The sequence below is a fragment of the Cydia fagiglandana genome, chromosome 15, assembly GCF_963556715.1.
Source record: "Cydia fagiglandana chromosome 15, ilCydFagi1.1, whole genome shotgun sequence".
Lineage (NCBI taxonomy): Eukaryota > Metazoa > Arthropoda > Insecta > Lepidoptera > Tortricidae > Cydia > Cydia fagiglandana.
In genome coordinates this window covers 4,906,470-4,924,799 of record NC_085946.1, presented here as the reverse complement: position 1 = coordinate 4,924,799, position 18,330 = coordinate 4,906,470, and the positions used below count along the sequence as shown (strand labels likewise).

Sequence of the window (18,330 nt, the reverse complement as noted above, 5' to 3'; positions counted from 1 at the left end):
CTCCCGCCATCTCTCCCTGTTGGCAGACTGTCTGGCACAGTCGGATACGCGGTTTCCCACGATACGATAGTATTCTAATGCTATTACGGAGCGTGGACTGACGACCTGGTAAAGGTCGCGGGAGTCCGCTGGATGCGGGTGACGCAAGCGGTCATTGTGGCACTGTGGAGGAGGCCTATGTCCAGCAGTGGACGTCCTCTGGCTGATATGCTGATGATATAATAGTATGAAACAGAATATAACCACAACGAAAGTTCGTTTAGTATGTCATGGCTGTTATTGGCGTTCTTGGCGCTGTGAGCACGACACGTAAGGGAAATATGGATTTGAACTAAAACAAACATTGGAAAGCAAAAATTTATATATTTTACATTTCAGACTTTTGCCTAACTGATAGAATCTCTTTAACATTAGTACATAGGTACATTATTACATATTATTGCATGAATAAAACCAACTAACTGCGAGTCGCTAAGTAAAGCTCGCCGTGCGAGCGAGAACACATGCACCCGTCTCCTTCGTTCGTGAGCATCGTTGGTGTGCGACGTTTCGTAAATTAGACAAAAATTATACCTAGAAATTTTGATGGCAAAAATGGTGATAAATAAAATAATCTTTGTTTTTGGTTATTTTGTTTATAAATTAAGTTTTTTCGGTCTAAAATTTAATGCTTTACAACTTTTAGGTACAAGATTTTATAGCACTACTTTTTTTTCGAGGCAATTTTAAGAGTCCAAACTCAACGAAGGTGCGTTGTATTATCACAGTTTCAATGGCGAATTGTCCCCATCATCAGATCAGGCCGCGTAGCCAAGATGCCAATAGCTAACGCTCCGTAGCGATCGAAACGCAACTGTCACTGTCACACTCATGTGGAAGAGTGATAGAAATACATAATGCTTTTCGTTGTCGAAGCGATAGCGATAGTCACCTTGGCTAGGCGGCCAGCTCGAAGTCATAATATTGATAATATTTCATTGTCACTAATATGCCATTTCGTCTCACTTATTGGAAACCTACAAGTGGACGAAAAATGGTTTTCAAAATTTGAAGAGACCTAACATTTTTTTGTTCATACTGACATAATAATGTAACAATTATTATGTCAAAAGTTACGTCGCCCAGGAGCCTATTCGACTCGTTAAAATAACGTTTGTGACGCACCTACTATATTGCTATTTTATGATATGAGAAATGTTGACGTATCACATTGGTCGAATTTTGCCGAGCACTCATTTTTGCCATGATGATTTCTAGGTTTAAAAAATACTCTTACAGGGAACAGACAGTACAAGATCAGACGTGATATCTTTACAACGAAGAAGCTATGAGCTAAAGGGTGTTTCACATGATATAACAACAAATTTAAATCAACTAACTGTACTCTAGGGCTAGGGCCCTTCCTGACGATTTTTTTGTACCACACCATTAAAGGGAGGCACGAAGATTTTTTTGTCACGAAGTCAGCAATAAAAGTTCTGCACGGAGATGATCGCTATGTCTACGTGATAGCGTGATAAAACTGTATTCGTCACTTCAATCCCGCGGTGTTAAAAAATGACGGTCATTTTATCACGTGGAGAAAGCCATCCATAATACGCCTGCTGAACGTCTGCCCTAAGATGTAGAACAGCTATCCTCAAAGTGTGTTCCGCGGAACCCTAGGGTTCCGCAAAGCCTCTGTTGGGGTTCCGCGAAAATACTATATTATTACTAAATAATAAGAAAAGAACCAGCACTTCTATAGGTATATCTGGTCCACAGTGACGAACGAAAATTTTTAATTTGGGGACCGTCAAATATTGCGCTTTCCAAAAGGGTTCCGTCACCAAAAAAGTTTGAGAACGGCTGATGTAGAATATTGTGACTTTCATCACCTTTATGCTCATTTAGAAGTAGGTATATTATAAAGATTGAATACGAAAAAAATTAACTTGTAAACATTTCAGGTATTAAATAGATAGAATAGTTTGTGATTTTCGCGAACACATTGGATATTGTCATTACATTGTATTGTATTTATCAAGGCCTATTAATGAATCGATCGAGCTCTTAATAATGCTTATTTAGTATATCTGGTGAAGGTAAAAATATTACCGCTGACACCTAAAGTAGATGGCGCTTTGTGGCCCTGTACATTCGTTAAATGTTAGTTCTTGATTACAAAACAGCCCCGGTTGTAGAATACCGTATTTTTCTGCGCGTATACGGTCGTTTCGGCATTACGAGCTTACACGCGCGTTACACTTTCTTACATTTATTCTATACGAGATTACACGCGCGTACGCGTACGCTCGTATAAAACGCTAGTCTGTAACCGGCCATTCTCTGCTCAGAGGGACAGACCTAGGTTTATGCTATTTCTTTGTCCCTCCCAGCAGTGTGACAGTGTTCGACGAAAATGTAGATAATAAAAGACCTTACAGTGACCAAACTACTGCTTTTTTGTCTATGTTCTTATACTTAGGCCCTTAGCACACAAGGCGTAGTAGGCGTAAGTGTGGTGTAATACGCTGGTAGAACGAGAGCGCTAAGAGCACGTACAATCTCACACAAGTCCGCACACGAAGCGTAGGCGTAGCGTACCTAGCGTATGAAATCTCAGTCGTCATTACGAGACACTGAGAAAAAAATCATCACCTGGAATTAAAAAACAGTTCTGTAGGGGGGAAAAAATGAAGTTTTAGTAATAATTATGGACGTTTCACTATTTCTGTAAAGTTTATTTATTTCTACAAACAGCTAATCCCAAATATAATTTCAACAAACAGATAATAGAAATTGCAAGAACTAATAGAAATTGCAAAAGTCAATTTGTTCCTATTAGTTGACTCTCCTTGTCCCCGGATTAAGTTTATTTTTGTGATTCTAAGTGTGTTTTTGTTATACTTTTATCTCAGTAAGCGTGAAGAACTTGTATACATACAACCAACGATCACGCTTACGCGACGCCTGGTACCCAGAATTCTACGCCTCGTAACACGCGCCACTCACGCCTACGCCTCGTGTGCCGAAGGCCTTAGCTTTTGTTGTTATATCCGTGATGACACCCAAAAACGACGCAGGAGCGCCGGCGGCGCTACGTTCGCACCTCCGAAGACACTTATGGATATAAGAACCTTAATCCAACGAGATAAGGTCTTTAATGAAATGTCTTTGTACTCATGCAATGTTTATACACTATACATAAAGAGAAAATACAATTCACGCGCCGGCGTCCTCGCCGCTGTAGTTCAAATGGTTTCCTTGACCAAATCTGATCAAAAATATATTTCATATATTTCAATAAATGGTGTGGGAAGCTGCAAAAATATAAGCAGCGTAGTTGTGCAAATACATGAGCATTTTTGTTGAGCGCCAAAGACGTCAAATCACTATGACGGGAATCGCGCCGTCTAAATTATTGAGCTAATTAAATATTATTAGATCTGTGAAATATTTACTCCTATCTAGCTCTAAACTTTGATATTTTAACTATTATGTTAGCGGCTTATTTCACATAGACCACCAGAGAAATTATTAGACAGTTGATAATATAATTGTTATAAAAGTTTAAGTTTTAACAATTAAAGGTTACATACTTACCTAGATACATTTACCTATGTCGCATATAGCGCTGATATCAATTAAATATGTCGAAGCACTTCGGCCTTAGCCATAGCTGCCAATACCATGCAGTTGGTGGCGTCAGTGGCGTTTTTTGTATAGTAGTCGAATCTTCACTCAAGATTTAAGATGAGATTCGGCCAAGGAAACCATTTGAAACTATACGCACCTTAGCGGCAGGTACATAGGTGACGTGCAAACAAACATTCACGCGCCGAGCCACGTCACTATACACGTACTATAACAACCGCAATATACATCCGAACAAGTCAATAAACATCAAAAAATGCAAGGTCAACGGTGGCTAATAGGAGAGATATAAACGACGCTATAAATATATATAGAACGGGGTAAATTTACATCTCAAAAATGATAACAACTCGCTTCGAGTCAATAGTGAATATGATTTATAAAACCTTACAACAATAAAGACTAGAAGTTTGATTCCATGGAACCGATTTGTTGAATTGAAGCCATAACATAAGTAGGTACATACCCTCATCTCTGTTCATCATACCATCCATCCAAAGGCAAATCATAATAACTATCACAATATGAAATTCAGAGCCGGATTGTCTATTGGCTCTGATTTTTAGAGCACCGTACAAAACTTTTGTCGATGGCTACGAAAATCCGCAAAAATAGTCAATTTTCGAATACTTCTCAAAAGTACATATGCGAGAGATCGATAAAGGGGCAAATAGTCGAACAAACGAATGGAGTGGTTATTCGCGTTTTATAACCCTGGTAGATTTTTTTAGTTCTGAACAGTCTAATCTGATAGATTTTCGTGACCTGTAAACATCGGTGTTTGCACAAGCGTCTTGATACTTTATGAATGAACCGTCTCTGAATTTGAGATGTCTGATAGAGTTCAGAGACTTTAATCACATGGCAAAGTTAAACTGGATTAATTGTTCGTCTAGGCTTTATTGTTTTAAGTATAAAACTCTTTAAGGGCTAGAAGGAGGCCCCCTAGCGGGCAGTGAGCATCGAGCCGCGAGTGCGGGCCGCGCGTCAGTGGCGCCGCGAGGTGGGCCGCGCTGGGGCGTCCTGAAATTAATAAGAAATTAATCCCGAAGATAATAAGAAATAATTTAAAACAACCAATTTTATGTGTGTTTATTTGCCACATTAGATATCATCAGCATAATAATTATATATTCGCGATTTTTTAAAGACTTGATCTCCTATTAAAGTGCCTTATTGAAAACTGAAAATTTACTGTACAGTCAGCCAAGAAAGTCTACCACTTTTCGACTCTATCATCTGAATGATAGAGTCGAAAAGTGGTAGACCACTTTCTTGGCTGACCGACTGACTTTCTACAAGACTGCACCTGACTGCGCTTTGTCATCGATGGGGGAAGACAATACCCCGCAGTTTGCTCTTGTAGCTGATAGGTTTCAAAGATGCTTTAAAACACCATGATCGGGACACCCTATATACCGTGCTTAAAATAACTTATTAAAATAAACTAATACTACAAACAAAATAAAATTAACACTAAAACTTACCTATAAAATAAAAAAAACCTAATTATAAAAAGAATACCCCCTCTAGTAGGTCCGCCTGTGGCATGGTACCCATGACGCTGGCGGCGTTTCCTCGCTGAACCGCCAGGGCGATTCGTTGCGAGAAATATGCGCCAGCTCTGGGGTCCCCTGTGGCGTCAATCAGCCGCCCCGACAGGGCCCTCACAAAGGCCTGCATGTCGGCTGACCAAGGGCCCAGTGTCTCTACCGCGAGCGCCGCAAACTCGTAGTCCTTACCCTAGTAGCATTTTCGTTGGGGCCCACGGTGCCAACGGTAGGGAAAACGTTGGGATGAGGTTCGTTCCGTAGCCAACATTAATTTTGTATTGGCCCACCATCGCATTTACCAACATTCGCTGTGGCACAGATGCCCAGCAATGGGCCTTTGTGTATTTTGGTAACGTTGGCTAAACAACGATAATATTCGTTGGCCCAATGATGACATATATCGCATTTACCAACATTGGCAGTGGCAGTGATGCCCAACAATGGGCCTTTGTGTATTTTGGTAACGTTGGCTAGTCAACGATATCATCCGATGGCCCAATGATGACAAAAATCGCATTTACCAACATTGGCTGTGGCACTGATGCCCAACAATGGGCCTTTGTTTATTTTGGTAACGTTGGCTAATCAACGATATCATCCGATGGCCCAATGACGACAAATATCGCATTTACCAACATTGGCTGTGGCATTGATGTCCAACAACGGGCCTTTGTTTATTTTGGTAACGTTGGCTAATCAACGATATCATCCGATGGCCCAATGACGACAAATATCGCATTTACCAACATTGACTGTAGCAGTGATGGCCAACAATGGGCCTTTGTGTATTTTGGTAACGTTGGCTAATCAACGATATCATCCGATGGCCCAATGATGACAAATATCGCATTTACCAACATTGGCTGTGGCACTGATGCCCAACAATGGGCCTTTGTTTATTTTGGTAACGTTGGCTAATCAACGATATCATCCGATGGCCCAATGACGACAAATATTGCATTTACCAACATTGGCTGTAGCATTGATGCCCAACAATGGGCCTTTGTGTATTTTGGTAACGTTGGCTAGTCAACGATATCATCCGATGGCCCAATGATGACAAATATCGCATTTACCAACATTGGCTGTGGCACTGATGCCCAACAATGGGCCTTTGTTTATTTTGGTAACGTTGGCTAATCAACGATATCATCCGATGGCCCAATGACGACAAATATTGCATTTACCAACATTGGCTGTAGCATTGATGCCCAACAATGGGCCTTTGTGTATTTTGGTAACGTTGGCTAGTCAACGATATCATCCGATGGCCCAATGATGACAAATATCGCATTTACCAACATTGGCTGTGGCACTGATGCCCAACAATGGGCCTTTGTTTATTTCGGTAACGTTGGCTAGTCAACGATATCATCCGATGGCCCAATGATGACAAATATCGCATTTACCAACATTGGCTGTGGCACGGATGCCCAACAATGGGCCTTTGTGTATTTTGGTAACGTTGGCTAGTCAAAGATATCATCCGATGGCCCAATGATGACAAATATCGTATTTACCAACATTGGCTGTGGCACTGACGCCTAACAATGGGCCTTTGTGTATTTTGGTACCGGTGGCTAAACAACGATAACATTCGTTGGCCCAGTGAGCACAAATATCGCATTTACCAACATTGGCTGTGGTACTGATGCCCAACAATACCAGTTGAGTTTGCTTGTGGCGTCACTAGATGGCGTTACTGTCTCCAAACATCGAAGTTATAGTTATTTTCTCGATTATTCCGCATATAATCATAATATTTTTTAAAAGTAACTTATAAATCTAATAGCTATAACTATAAAATTTATACATAAATTTAAAAAATTGTATTTTACCAACATTTTCTCAATTTAAATCTCAAAAAACATAAATCTCGCTTACGAAGTTTCGAAGTGCGGTTAGTATATATACAAGTTAGAGTGTATAGTAAGTGTACTTGCTTCGGCAGTACATATACTAAAATTGGAACGATACAGAGAAGATTAACAACAACTGCTGCCTAGGGCCTTCATGTGGATACAACCAATGCCTACCGTAGTGTAATTGTAATATTTATCAGCAAAGGCCCAACGTCGTATTACACAACCACTTAACGTAGGGTAACTGTAGGATTCGTAAACAAAAGCCCATTACATAATTAGACTGTAGGCACACTATAAATTACACAACTATTTACCTACGGTAGTATTGTAAGAATCCTACACAAGGCCCAACGTTAAAGTTACAATGTTGGCCCTTTGTGGGACAAGCTGTGTTGGGCCTTCAACCTGGTGCACGACTACCTACCGACCTACCTGACTTGCCGATGGGTAATTGTTGAATTTGCAAACAGAAGCACAACGAAAAAATTGCCCTTTTTTATTTTTTTGCAGTTGGCCCTACAGCAAGCCATACGGCCAAATGTAACAATTAACCAACCATGAAACAAATGAGTATAGGCTCAACCACGGCCCAACCAAAACCACCACCGTTGAATAATTGTATGATTTATTTAAATAGGCCCAACGAAAAAATTACTCTAATGGCCCTCTGTTGGGAATCTTTGGGAGGGCCTTTGTCGAGGGCCCTCCAGCAAATCGTACGGCCAAATGTAACAATTAACCAACCATCAAACAAATGTGTATAGGCCCAACCACGGCCCAACCAAAACCACCACCGTTGGATAATTGTATGATTTATTTTCTCGATTATTCCGCATATAATCATAATATTTTTTAAAAGTAACTTATAAATCTAATAGCTATAACTATAAAATTTATACATAAATTTAAAAAATTGTATTTTACCAACATTTTCTCAATTTAAATCTCAAAAAACATAAATCTCGCTTACGAAGTTTCGAAGTGCGGTTAGTATATATACAAGTTAGAGTGTATAGTAAGTGTACTTGCTTCGGCAGTACATATACTAAAATTGGAACGATACAGAGAAGATTAACAACAACTGAAGCCTTAAAGCAGGTGTACTTTGCGCATTTCCACTCTATCATGGCATACGGCTCACTGCTTTGGGGCAATTCAACAGATGCCAAAAGAGTTCTGATAATGCAGAAACGCGCAATACGTACACTTGCCGGTGTGAAAGACAGGCACCCTTGTAAAGAGCTTTTTGGTTCTCAACGTATAATGACGCACTACTCACAGTACCTGTTCGATGTACTGATATATGTAAGACAGAATATATCCCAATTTGCACGCATTAACTTTCCGGGCAAACTGCTTCGAGCTGCAGGGCGTCTGAGAACAGTTCCCCGTCGCATGGCACTTTCAAGAAAGAACCCACGAGTAATCGGCCCTACTTACTACGAGCACCTACCTGCCGCTCTGAGAAATGAGCCGTGTGACGAAACATTTAAGCGCAAATTGAGAAACCTTTTGTTAGATAACCCTCTGTACCTACTCTGTAAATGAGTACATGGAATTGAATTTGTAACAACATATGTAATTTTATTTATTATTAAATTGTAGATTTGTATTTTAAACATGACATTTTGTTCTTTTGTGATATTTTTATGTTTAAATTCGACATTTTAATGACAGTTACAAATTATTTATGTTGACATCGACTTTAATGTTAACTTGGTTTACTTATATTCAATTGTTTGACATGTTTTTCTTTGTACATGACGATCCTTATTGGGAGACATAATTTTATTAATCTTAATATTTTTTATTTTTAAATATATAATGTAATTTTTGACGATCATGATGAGAAGATAAACATAATTTTGACGAATGTAGCAAATTTATAGTGTAATTTTCATCTTGAAATAAAGAAATCTAAATCTAAATCTAAAATCTATTTAAATAGGCCCAACGAAAAAATTACTCTAATGGCCCTCTGTTGGGAATATTCGGGAGGGCCTTTGTCGAGGGCCCTCCAGCAAATCGTACGGCCAAATATAACGGTTGCCCAACTAATACGTAAACTAAGGCCCAACAAAATCCCTACAAGAAAATGCTATTAGGGTAAGTAAGGACGAATAATGCGGCGCTTGAGAACCTGGGCCTGGTTTCAAAGTCGTAGTTTCATCTAGATAGAATAATAAGTACTCACTATGGGCGGTGGATCGACGTCAGGCGCGCGTAGATCGAAGTCTGCCACAAACGGCCGCGCTGCTACCCGCAGCTCTACTGAACAGCCTTCTGGCGAGCTGGAATAAACACAAAGTTATCAGTTACATCCATCCTCTGCCTTCATGGACTTAAGTTGTATCCAGAAGAGACAATTTTTCGCCAATCTGATGAAATTCTCCGATCGAACAGGGCCGTGCGGACGCAAATACCAATTTCATTCCCCGATCACATCAGCAGGCGCGGACACAAAAATGCGAATTTTCATAGTAGAATGCAAATTGGTGATTTAATTTGTGTACGTGTGGACGCTAGATGAGATCGACCAATTATTTTCCTGAACAAATCGGCTGATTTTGTCAGTCCCGTCTGGATACCCCTTTAGAGTAATTAAACCATAGGCAATGGTCATTGGTCCTATATGAATTTCGTTCGATGCCCACAAGGTGAGATGTTCCCCAACTTCGGTTTCAGCGGTGCGAAGTCACGCTTAGGACCTTAGGACGTTGCGATATAAGTACGAGTATGTGAGCGTTTCTTTTATTTTTTGCCATTTTTATATATTGCGACCTTTTTTGCCACTTAAGTATGTGTTATTTCTACTGGGATAAAAAAAATCCCAGAGATTTTAATTCCTATTGTGTTACCATTTCCCCATATTTCCCCATACTTTGTAGGGCGGTAACAAAAAGGAAAGTTTGAAAAAGAGTTCAAGATCCTGCGAGTTTGAGGGCCCCGTCAGCAATGCCAGCTCATCATCATCTCTGGCGCACCTGAAACTCGGATACAGAAATGTGTAACCTAAGATGTATACCTGAGGTCGAGTTCCTGCGAGTCAGAAGGCCCCGTCAGCAACGGCAACTCGTCATCCTGGCGCGCGTTGGCATGGCACTCGCAGCGGCACTCCTCGGGCTCGACGTAGCTGAACACCACGTCACGGGCCTCCGACGCGGCCGCCGCTGGTAGTGTTTGGATCCGCTTCGGCTGTTTGCGCCGCTCTGGGACTTCTTCGAAGTCGATCCATTCCGGCTTCGCGCGGGACTCTGGCGGACCTAACAAACAGTTTGCGTTTTTAGTACGGCGGATGATTTTTGGATATATGTAGGTATACCTACCTAAAAATCATCCGCAATGCAATTGGCACTAAATGTAGTTTTTTGAATCCTATCCAGAAGCAGCTGTCTAGACACATCCCCACTTGACGGACTGATTAACGTCACCCGGCGCGCCGCGGTGGTTTACTATGAATTAAACTGTCCATACAATTAAAATTTAACGTACTCTTTAACGATAGAAAACAGTTTGGTGCAACCGACCCTTACTTAGTTAATTATGATCTTGGTTAAAAAAGACAAAGTTGGTGTATTTTACAACTAAAACTGAGATGTTTATAAAGGGGTCGGGATAATATTTACCGTCTCCTCCGCTCCTTGTTCTGGGCCGTTCCGGACGCGGCGGTCCACTTGCAGAAGCAGTGCGCGGGCGGCGAGGCAGCTTGATGCGTAGCTTCTCGCCCGTCGGCGCTGCGGGCGTCGGCGGCGGCGGAGGAGGAGCCGGCATGCGCGGCGCGGGAGGCGCGCGCGGGCGCCGCGTACCCGCCGTCGTCACCCGTGAGCCTCGCTCGCGGACCGGGATCATGGGCAGCGCCAGCGAACGCTCCAGTGGCAGGGTGGTCGGCACGTAAGGCAACTCGTCTTCAAAAGACTCCTGGACCACTAGACCTCGCTGTTCCACGTCGCTACCGCCGCGCGCCGGTGTTGCTTCCGAACTGCCCTCCGAGTCGGAAGAACCGCGCGTAGGCGAGCGGGTTTCAGCGAGCGACCGCCGCGAACCGACCGATGCACGCTCTGCATCACTCCCGGGCGGGGATTTCACGACTGGCGTTGGAGGTGCGGGGCAAGGCGCCGGCTCGGCGCATGTAATGTGCGTGTCGCGTATCAGCGGCGGATGCTCCTCGGGCAGGTTCGGCTCAAAGCTGGGTAGTGACTCGGATATCTCACTAGTGACGCTCGGCGTCTTGGTGATGCTGAATTGTGTGCTGAATACTTGCTCGCGGCTGCCAACGTGCGTGGTGAACACGAGCTTTTGTTTACGACGCTCAGCCGTCGGCGCCGTCTCAGGGGCTACCTCGACTCGTCCCTCGTCCGAACTTGATGTCCGCATGTCACCATTTCTGCTATCGTCTACATGTTTTGACTCCGAAGTGGTGCCGACTCGTGAGTCAGGCGTTACTACGCTGCGCCGCGACTCGGAGGAGGCGACGCTGCGGCGCGAATCTGGGGTTACCGTATCGGAGTCCGGCGCGGGTGCAGGTGCGGGTGTGGTGACGGGTGGCTCCGGCTCCCTCGGGGCCGTCCGTTCGGTAGGGGAGTGCAGCGGGATGATGATACTGCCGTCGGGCAGGACCGTGCGGTGGACAGGTTTTTGCGCGTGAACGGAGGATACGGATGGGAGTGGTTCGGGGCGCTCACGCGGGTGTGGGGCCGAGGCGGGCCGCGCCGGCTCCGATAGAATCTCCACGCGTGCATCCGGCTCCGAGCCTGGTCGGCGAGCGCTCGAGCTGGGCCGTTCGTCTGGCGGCGTTCGCAGCGGGATGTGAATAATGCCACCATCCTCATAGTACTTTAGTTTCTCGGAACTGCGGCGCGAGCGATCAGGTGGTGGCACGCACGGAGGCCCGGGTGAGGAGGAACGCGAACCGGTGCGAGAACCCGGCGATGGCGACGCGCCACTGCGGCGTGGTGTTTTAAACAACGACAGCACAGAGCCACGCAGCTTGCCGGCTGAGGAAGGAGTTGTCGAACGATCTCGGTCTCGGTCTCGGCTCTTGCTGCGCGAGCGGCCTTCCGTGAGGCTTTTCTTGCGTCGCAGCCCCGACGGCGAATCCGGCGAAGCGATAGTCTCACGCGACTTGAACAGTGAGCAGAAGGAGGATTTTCGCGACGTAGGGCCGCCGGCGGGCGAGGGAGATCGCCGCTGGGGCGAGGGACTCGCGCGCCCTGCCGCTAGCTCCAGTGTAGCCGGTTTACGCGCCTCGCCCGCCACTAACGTGTGCTCACTCTCATCATCATCATCCTCATAATCAGAATCTGGTTTGAGCTTTATTCTGATAATGTCCTTGGAGCGATTTCTATTCTTGTACACCTCGGGTTCGGACGAGCGCTCTTTTGAGCGCCCCGCCCGAGCTTGATTTCTGGTTTCCTTTTGCCGCTTTTCTTCGGCGGGGGTAATTGCAACGACTACCGTAGGTTCTGTAGCCACAGGCTTCGTGGGCACGGGCGTGGGTGCGGGTGCGCGCGGAGCAGCAGGCCTGGTGCTTGTACTTTCGACGGTGACCTCGGTTCGCACCTCGCGGCGGTCACGCGTGTTGGCGGGCGCGGGCGCAGGCGCGGGGTCCGTCGCACGCACTAACTCCAGAAGCCGCTCTTCAACAGCGGCGGCGCAAATTTCAGGATCGGTCTCTATTGGCTTCGGCCCGCAGAAGGACGTCTCGAGGAGCATTTTGTGTGGCGAAGGAGACCGTGACATGCCCGAGACGACAGAGAGACGGGACACGCGCGACGCGCTGAAGCCGGAAAGAGCCGAGTGGGCCGAGCACTGCGAGCCCACGCTCGACAGACGGCTCGTTCGGCCGGACACGGCGAGGAGGGCGGCCTCCGAGCCTTGGCTGTCCTTACGCGAGTGGCGACGTGACACGGACGTGTTAGGCGGCGGCAGAGGCGGCGGTTGCGGTTGTTGTGTGCGGTTAGGTTCTCCGGGGGCGCCTTCTAAAAATGCGAGCTCCTCGGTAGACGAGCGCAGTTCGGCCGCACCGTCCTCGCGAAAGCCGATATCGAGACGACCACGCGTATCGGCGTCTTCGGCAGTGCCCGCGAACAGTGCCATCTCGGGCGACGAATCTCGTGAGTCGTGGTGGCTGGAGCTGGAGGCGCGGGAGATGTCGATGCGTGGCGCGGCGCCCAATGCTCCCGCTACAGCCGGCGACGAGTGCGAACGCGCGCGCTGCTCCGGGGGCGCCAGGGTCCCGCCAGGAGAAGCGGCCGTGTCCTCAACGATTTCAGGCAATTGGAACGTCTGCTTCGATTCAGGGCTCGACTGTAGAAGAAACCGATCAAGCGATCATTATTTTTTCATATGGTTGGTCAACAATACAGAGGCGGAAAGCTACACGAACAAATGGATGAATTTATCTGCCATTGGGATCGGTTAACATTCGCTCCCAGAGAGCATCAGGCGAGCGATCGTTTTCCAACCGAATGCAGCCGCATGCAGAGAATTGAGTCACAGAGCAAAGCGAAGGGAGAAAGAGAGATACATACTGCCTGCCTCACCTCGTCAGAGACGTCGTGGTCGAAGGAGGCAAATGGCGCGGGCCCGCGACGAGACTGGCGCGGGCCCGGCGCCGGCGCCGGCGCGCCTTCCATGCGCTACACCATATCCGTCACACTGGGAACACTAACTGTCACCCTGTGTGTGAATATCACTTGCACACAGCAGCGAACACTTGCGACTTAACAATCACTTCACGTTTCGAGCAACAACTTCCGAACACTGCATTCCTGATTTTGTCTCTCACTCATCTAAAATCTGACGCCGATTGGAACACGTTTTCAACCGTCTTAACATACCAGCTCGGGCGTTTCGGCAAGCTTATGTAAATCCGCTTATGTAAAGCTGTCGACCAAATCCAATGGACGCACATAATCTGAACACTGGTACATGGTACCTTCGCGGTGGTCGAACGGAAACGTGTAACGCGTCACTGTGTGTAAAGTGTGTGACCGGGAAGGCGAGTGAGTGCAGCTACCGGTGTTGGGTGCCCCAGGCGGCGGCGGCGCCGTGGTCGCAGGCTCGGGCTGGTGGTGGCGGGCTCGTGGCGGCGCCGCCAGCCGCGTGATGTCACGATGGCCCCGCCCGCGCGCCTGCGCGCTGCCCGCGCACGCGCGCCGCGCCGCCCCGCGCCCGCTGCACCCTTACACGACTTAGCGCCCTCCACTAAAATATGGATTTTTAGTTTAGTCGTTGAGTCGCCTGGCCGCGCGTCGAGCGTTCATTATTTAGTTTGCGATGCATTTGATTCGATGACGCCCGATCGATACCCATGCTTACTATTACACATACCTAAACCTATATTGGAATCCGTGTCGAGTCGAAGGACATGGTAACGCGAACCCTGATGTTATCAATGAACATGAAATTGGGGTACCGGTCACCACTCACTAGGTCACCGGTAACTCAAATATGCATCAAGCAATTAAGATAGTTTAACCTAACATTTTAAGTTGTAAATAATTACTTAGCTAATATTTCAAATAATTCAAGCGAGGTACACCCAAGAGCAACGAAAACGAGTCTCTTTACAAACTTTCCGTCTTGACTGGACTTGAAGGGTTTATCATTTTAATGATGCCCCTAATTTAGCACTCTTTGAACAATGACTCAGCTATTTCGCTTCCACATTCCAAAAAGCGCTGTCATGATTGCCATCAAAACTTAGTTCATCAAACTCGTCAGGGGTCAGTCGCGGCCAACATCAGACATACTTATTAACTATGCGACGTCTAGACGTATCTTGAACCAACTTTGAGTCAAGTAGGTATCTACTTAGCAGGGATGTTGCGGATGCAGATTTTTGACACCCGCGGATGCGGATGCATATGCAGATATTTAAAGGCTCACATCCGCGGATGCGGCTGCGGATGTCGAAGATTTGGTACTTAAAAAACATGAGATATTACATTTTTAGTTATTATTATTTAAAAAAAAAACGAAATTGTTAGTATTTGAACAAGAATATATATATATATAAGTGCGTTATATTTAATAAACAGTAACTTGGCCGACTTTTCTGGATCTAGACGATTTCGTTATAGGTAATGACGAAGCGCCGTCTTACGCACTTACGCCGCCGCTAAGACGTTCCTGTAGGTACCGACTTTTTCAACATCCGCATCCGCATAAGCTCTGCATCGATTTCATGCGGATGCGGATGTTGAAAATAATGCGGATGTTACGCGGATGCGGAAATATTCGCAACATCCCTGCTACTTAGGGGCTATCCATAAATTACGTCATTTCAAATTAGGGGGGGGGGGTCTGGACATCGGATGATGGTAGCATGATGTAGGAGGAAATGGGGTGATTTGAAGCATGATTTTTGGATGATTTTAGGGGGGGGGGTCCAAAATCGTCAAAAATCGATGACGTAATTTATGGACAGCCCCTTAGTTAGGGTTGTAGATGTAGATCGGAGATCTACAGGTGACCCTTTTAAAGCATTCGTAACTAGCTTTCATTCGTGTCATCGCCTGGTTGACCTAGAAACCTAGAAACGGGTAACCCATTTTACGAGCTTTTATTTTTAACTTTTGTAGAGTAGCCAATCTAGTTATATCCACGGAGTGGTATTTGTGGCACTTTTGTTTGCGATTTTAAATTGGTAGGTACGAGCCCCGATGCAAATGATTTCGTCTAGTTCCACGCAACAATTTTGTTTATTTTAATAATTTTTACACATGAACATATAATGACCCAGTAATGGGAACCGTAATAGCAATGTTTAATGTAGTTTATTTTGATCGTATAATAAAAATGCATGAGACTTTTATTGCTGAAAAAAAGGAGTTTTCAAAAACGTTGTCCAAATCATATTGTCCTCTCTTACAGCACTGCTGCATGCATGGGCTCGAAACAAAATTTTCAGTACATTGGCAGAGCCCTATTGCTTTCCCTGGTAATAGCCCTTTTCACATATATTGTAATCCAACCCGTCAAAAAAAAACATTTTTTTTTTTCTTTCAGTACAAACGGTATTTCTTGTATTTGGATTGAGTTATTGCAGAGTATTACCATATAAAATTAAATTACATTAGTATAAGCATTAAATATTAGTAATTTTTAAACAAAAACATTAATTTTGAACAAACGCGAGAACCTCAAAAAATGGGGTCACCAGACGAAAACATATGCATCGGGGCTCGTATAGATAGTTTCACCAGAGTTGAAGTCACGCACATGACAATCATCCTCGTAATCAATCTTAACGAATCAGATGAAGATATGCTAAGTGACGATGGTTTATAAAAGTATTTTTTTTACTGTTTTTTATACCTATACCTATTAAAATATTTTTTTTATTTACATTTTTACTTTCATTCACTCACTAATTTAAATTCATTCATTCACTTTTTTGCAATCAGTATATACTTCATGTAGCTGTGTGTTTAATCATTCACCTCAACTCAAGTGGAACTAGGTATATATGTACTTATACTGACGCGACATGCAATATATATTTCGGCAGATATGGCCATTATCCAAGTGCGCCATTATAATAATTGTTAACAGTTATAGCTATGAAATGAGCACTAGCCTGTGAGAAATTCAAGGATTCGACGGTTGTTATTATTATTTATGAAAATAATGAAAGTAGTTATTATAAAAATAATAATGAAGTAGTCATTATCTCAGCTTTTATTGCGCCTGCGCTTGACGGAGATGATGCACCGTGTCATGTGACTCATGTGTCTACGAACAGTTTTCGCTACGTAGCGGAAAAATAGGTACTACGTGTGCTACAGCGTAGCAGTCGTAGCGCAGCGTCGTTTTATTTTCACGGCTCGATTCGGAAAATGAATTAGATTTCTACTAAACTTCAACAAATTACGATACGGATAATTTAAAGATATTTGTAAGATAGATATATCAAATTTGACGTTTCCGCGATTCTGGAGGTCCTCTTGAACGATTTCGACAAGTTATTACTTAGATATCCAAGTCACATCTAGTCGATATCTAATGTAGATCTAGTTGATCTCTAAATCGTCTCAAGATCTTGTGATCATCTCGAAATCCGAATAGGCCTGTAGGTAGTCTGAGTAGAATCGGAGGACATCTCGAACTTACATTTCAACATTTATTGAGTGTATTTCTCTCATAAAGTAAACTAAGAAAAGTCTGCAGCGATTTTGATAGCGTACGCAGTGCAAGTGTTATTTATACGGCATAATTTCATAGAAGTTTGACGTTTAAAATAACACTTGCACTGCGTGTGCTGTCAAAATCGCTGCAGACTTTTCTCGATCTAACTCTACTTAGTTCGTACACTTTGTAATGCTAATGACGCAAGCGAGACTTAGCCGGGTCCACGTTTGTGACAAACCGCCGAACCGAACACCGTGGCCGTGACAGAGCCGGGAGTTTGTACCGATAGTGTGGACGGAATTTGTTACACGTACAAATGTTACGATCAGTTATCCGTTCAATTCTCCGAACAAAATATCCGTACACCCAAACATTGTTCGTACTGCCACAATGTGGTTACGCTGCGTTGTTGTTGTGTCGTTGATTGTGTTTCAGTTAGGATGCAAAAAATAGCAAAAATCACAGTCATATTTTTTATTGACAACAGAACATAGGATCCATCTGAGTGGTTACAAGTTACATGCGATCATCTCACTGTGGGGCCCCACCGCGGGCGGCGAGCAAACAATATAGGTTCTTTCTTACCACTAGTCTTATGCATATATAGGTACCGTTAACTTGTAATCGCCATGAACACCACTATAATATAGATATACTTTCCCAATAGGCATACAGATATAGTAGAAATTCGAACAAGTGTTTAGGTTGCTACTTACTGGAAATTGTACTAGGTTTGTGAGTTTATACAATACGTACAGGGTAGTGCTTCGAGCGAAGCTCGTCCCACCGGAAGCACGCTGCAGACAGACACACAGACAGACGCAAAGGTCAAGGGTTATTTCTAATAGTTACTCTATGCCAGAGATAAGAGCGCGTTTACACTTCATTGAATGCTAATGGCTTCTCCACACAATGGGCCAGCGTTGGCCACTCCAAGGGACGCAGCCATGCGGTAGAATGAGATTGCAATATCACTTGCTCCCTCTAACGCATTAATGCGTCCCTTGGAGGGGCCGGCGTTGGCCCATCGTGTAGAGGTGCCATAAAGTATACCTAGTTTAAACGTGCCCTAAGTCTCATTGGACTGAGTATTACAACTTAAAATGACCTCAAATTAGCACGTTATACGGATAGTTTATTGC

At 44.5% G+C, this 18,330-nt stretch overlaps 2 protein-coding genes across 3 annotated transcripts in view; one reads left to right on the top strand and one right to left on the bottom strand.

The window, feature by feature from the left end:
• The window catches only part of LOC134671260 (large ribosomal subunit protein uL14m), an 83,760-nt gene that overhangs the window by 30,805 nt on the left and 34,625 nt on the right, over positions 1 to 18,330 (top strand). The window lies entirely within an intron of this gene.
• On the bottom strand, positions 344 to 14,209 carry LOC134671203 (serine/arginine repetitive matrix protein 1-like). Of its 2 annotated transcripts, none has more exons than XM_063528995.1 (5): positions 13,585 to 14,209; positions 10,681 to 13,360; positions 10,080 to 10,317; positions 9,249 to 9,345; positions 344 to 4,659 (listed from the first exon to the last, which is right to left on the bottom strand). In XM_063528995.1, exons 1-5 carry the CDS (start codon positions 13,687 to 13,689, stop codon positions 4,624 to 4,626), a joined length of 3,156 nt encoding a protein of 1,051 aa, XP_063385065.1. In that variant the 5' UTR covers positions 13,690 to 14,209; the 3' UTR covers positions 344 to 4,623. The 2 variants fall into 2 exon arrangements, with proteins under 2 accessions (XP_063385065.1, XP_063385066.1); XM_063528996.1 differs by having other exon boundaries at positions 13,597 to 14,209.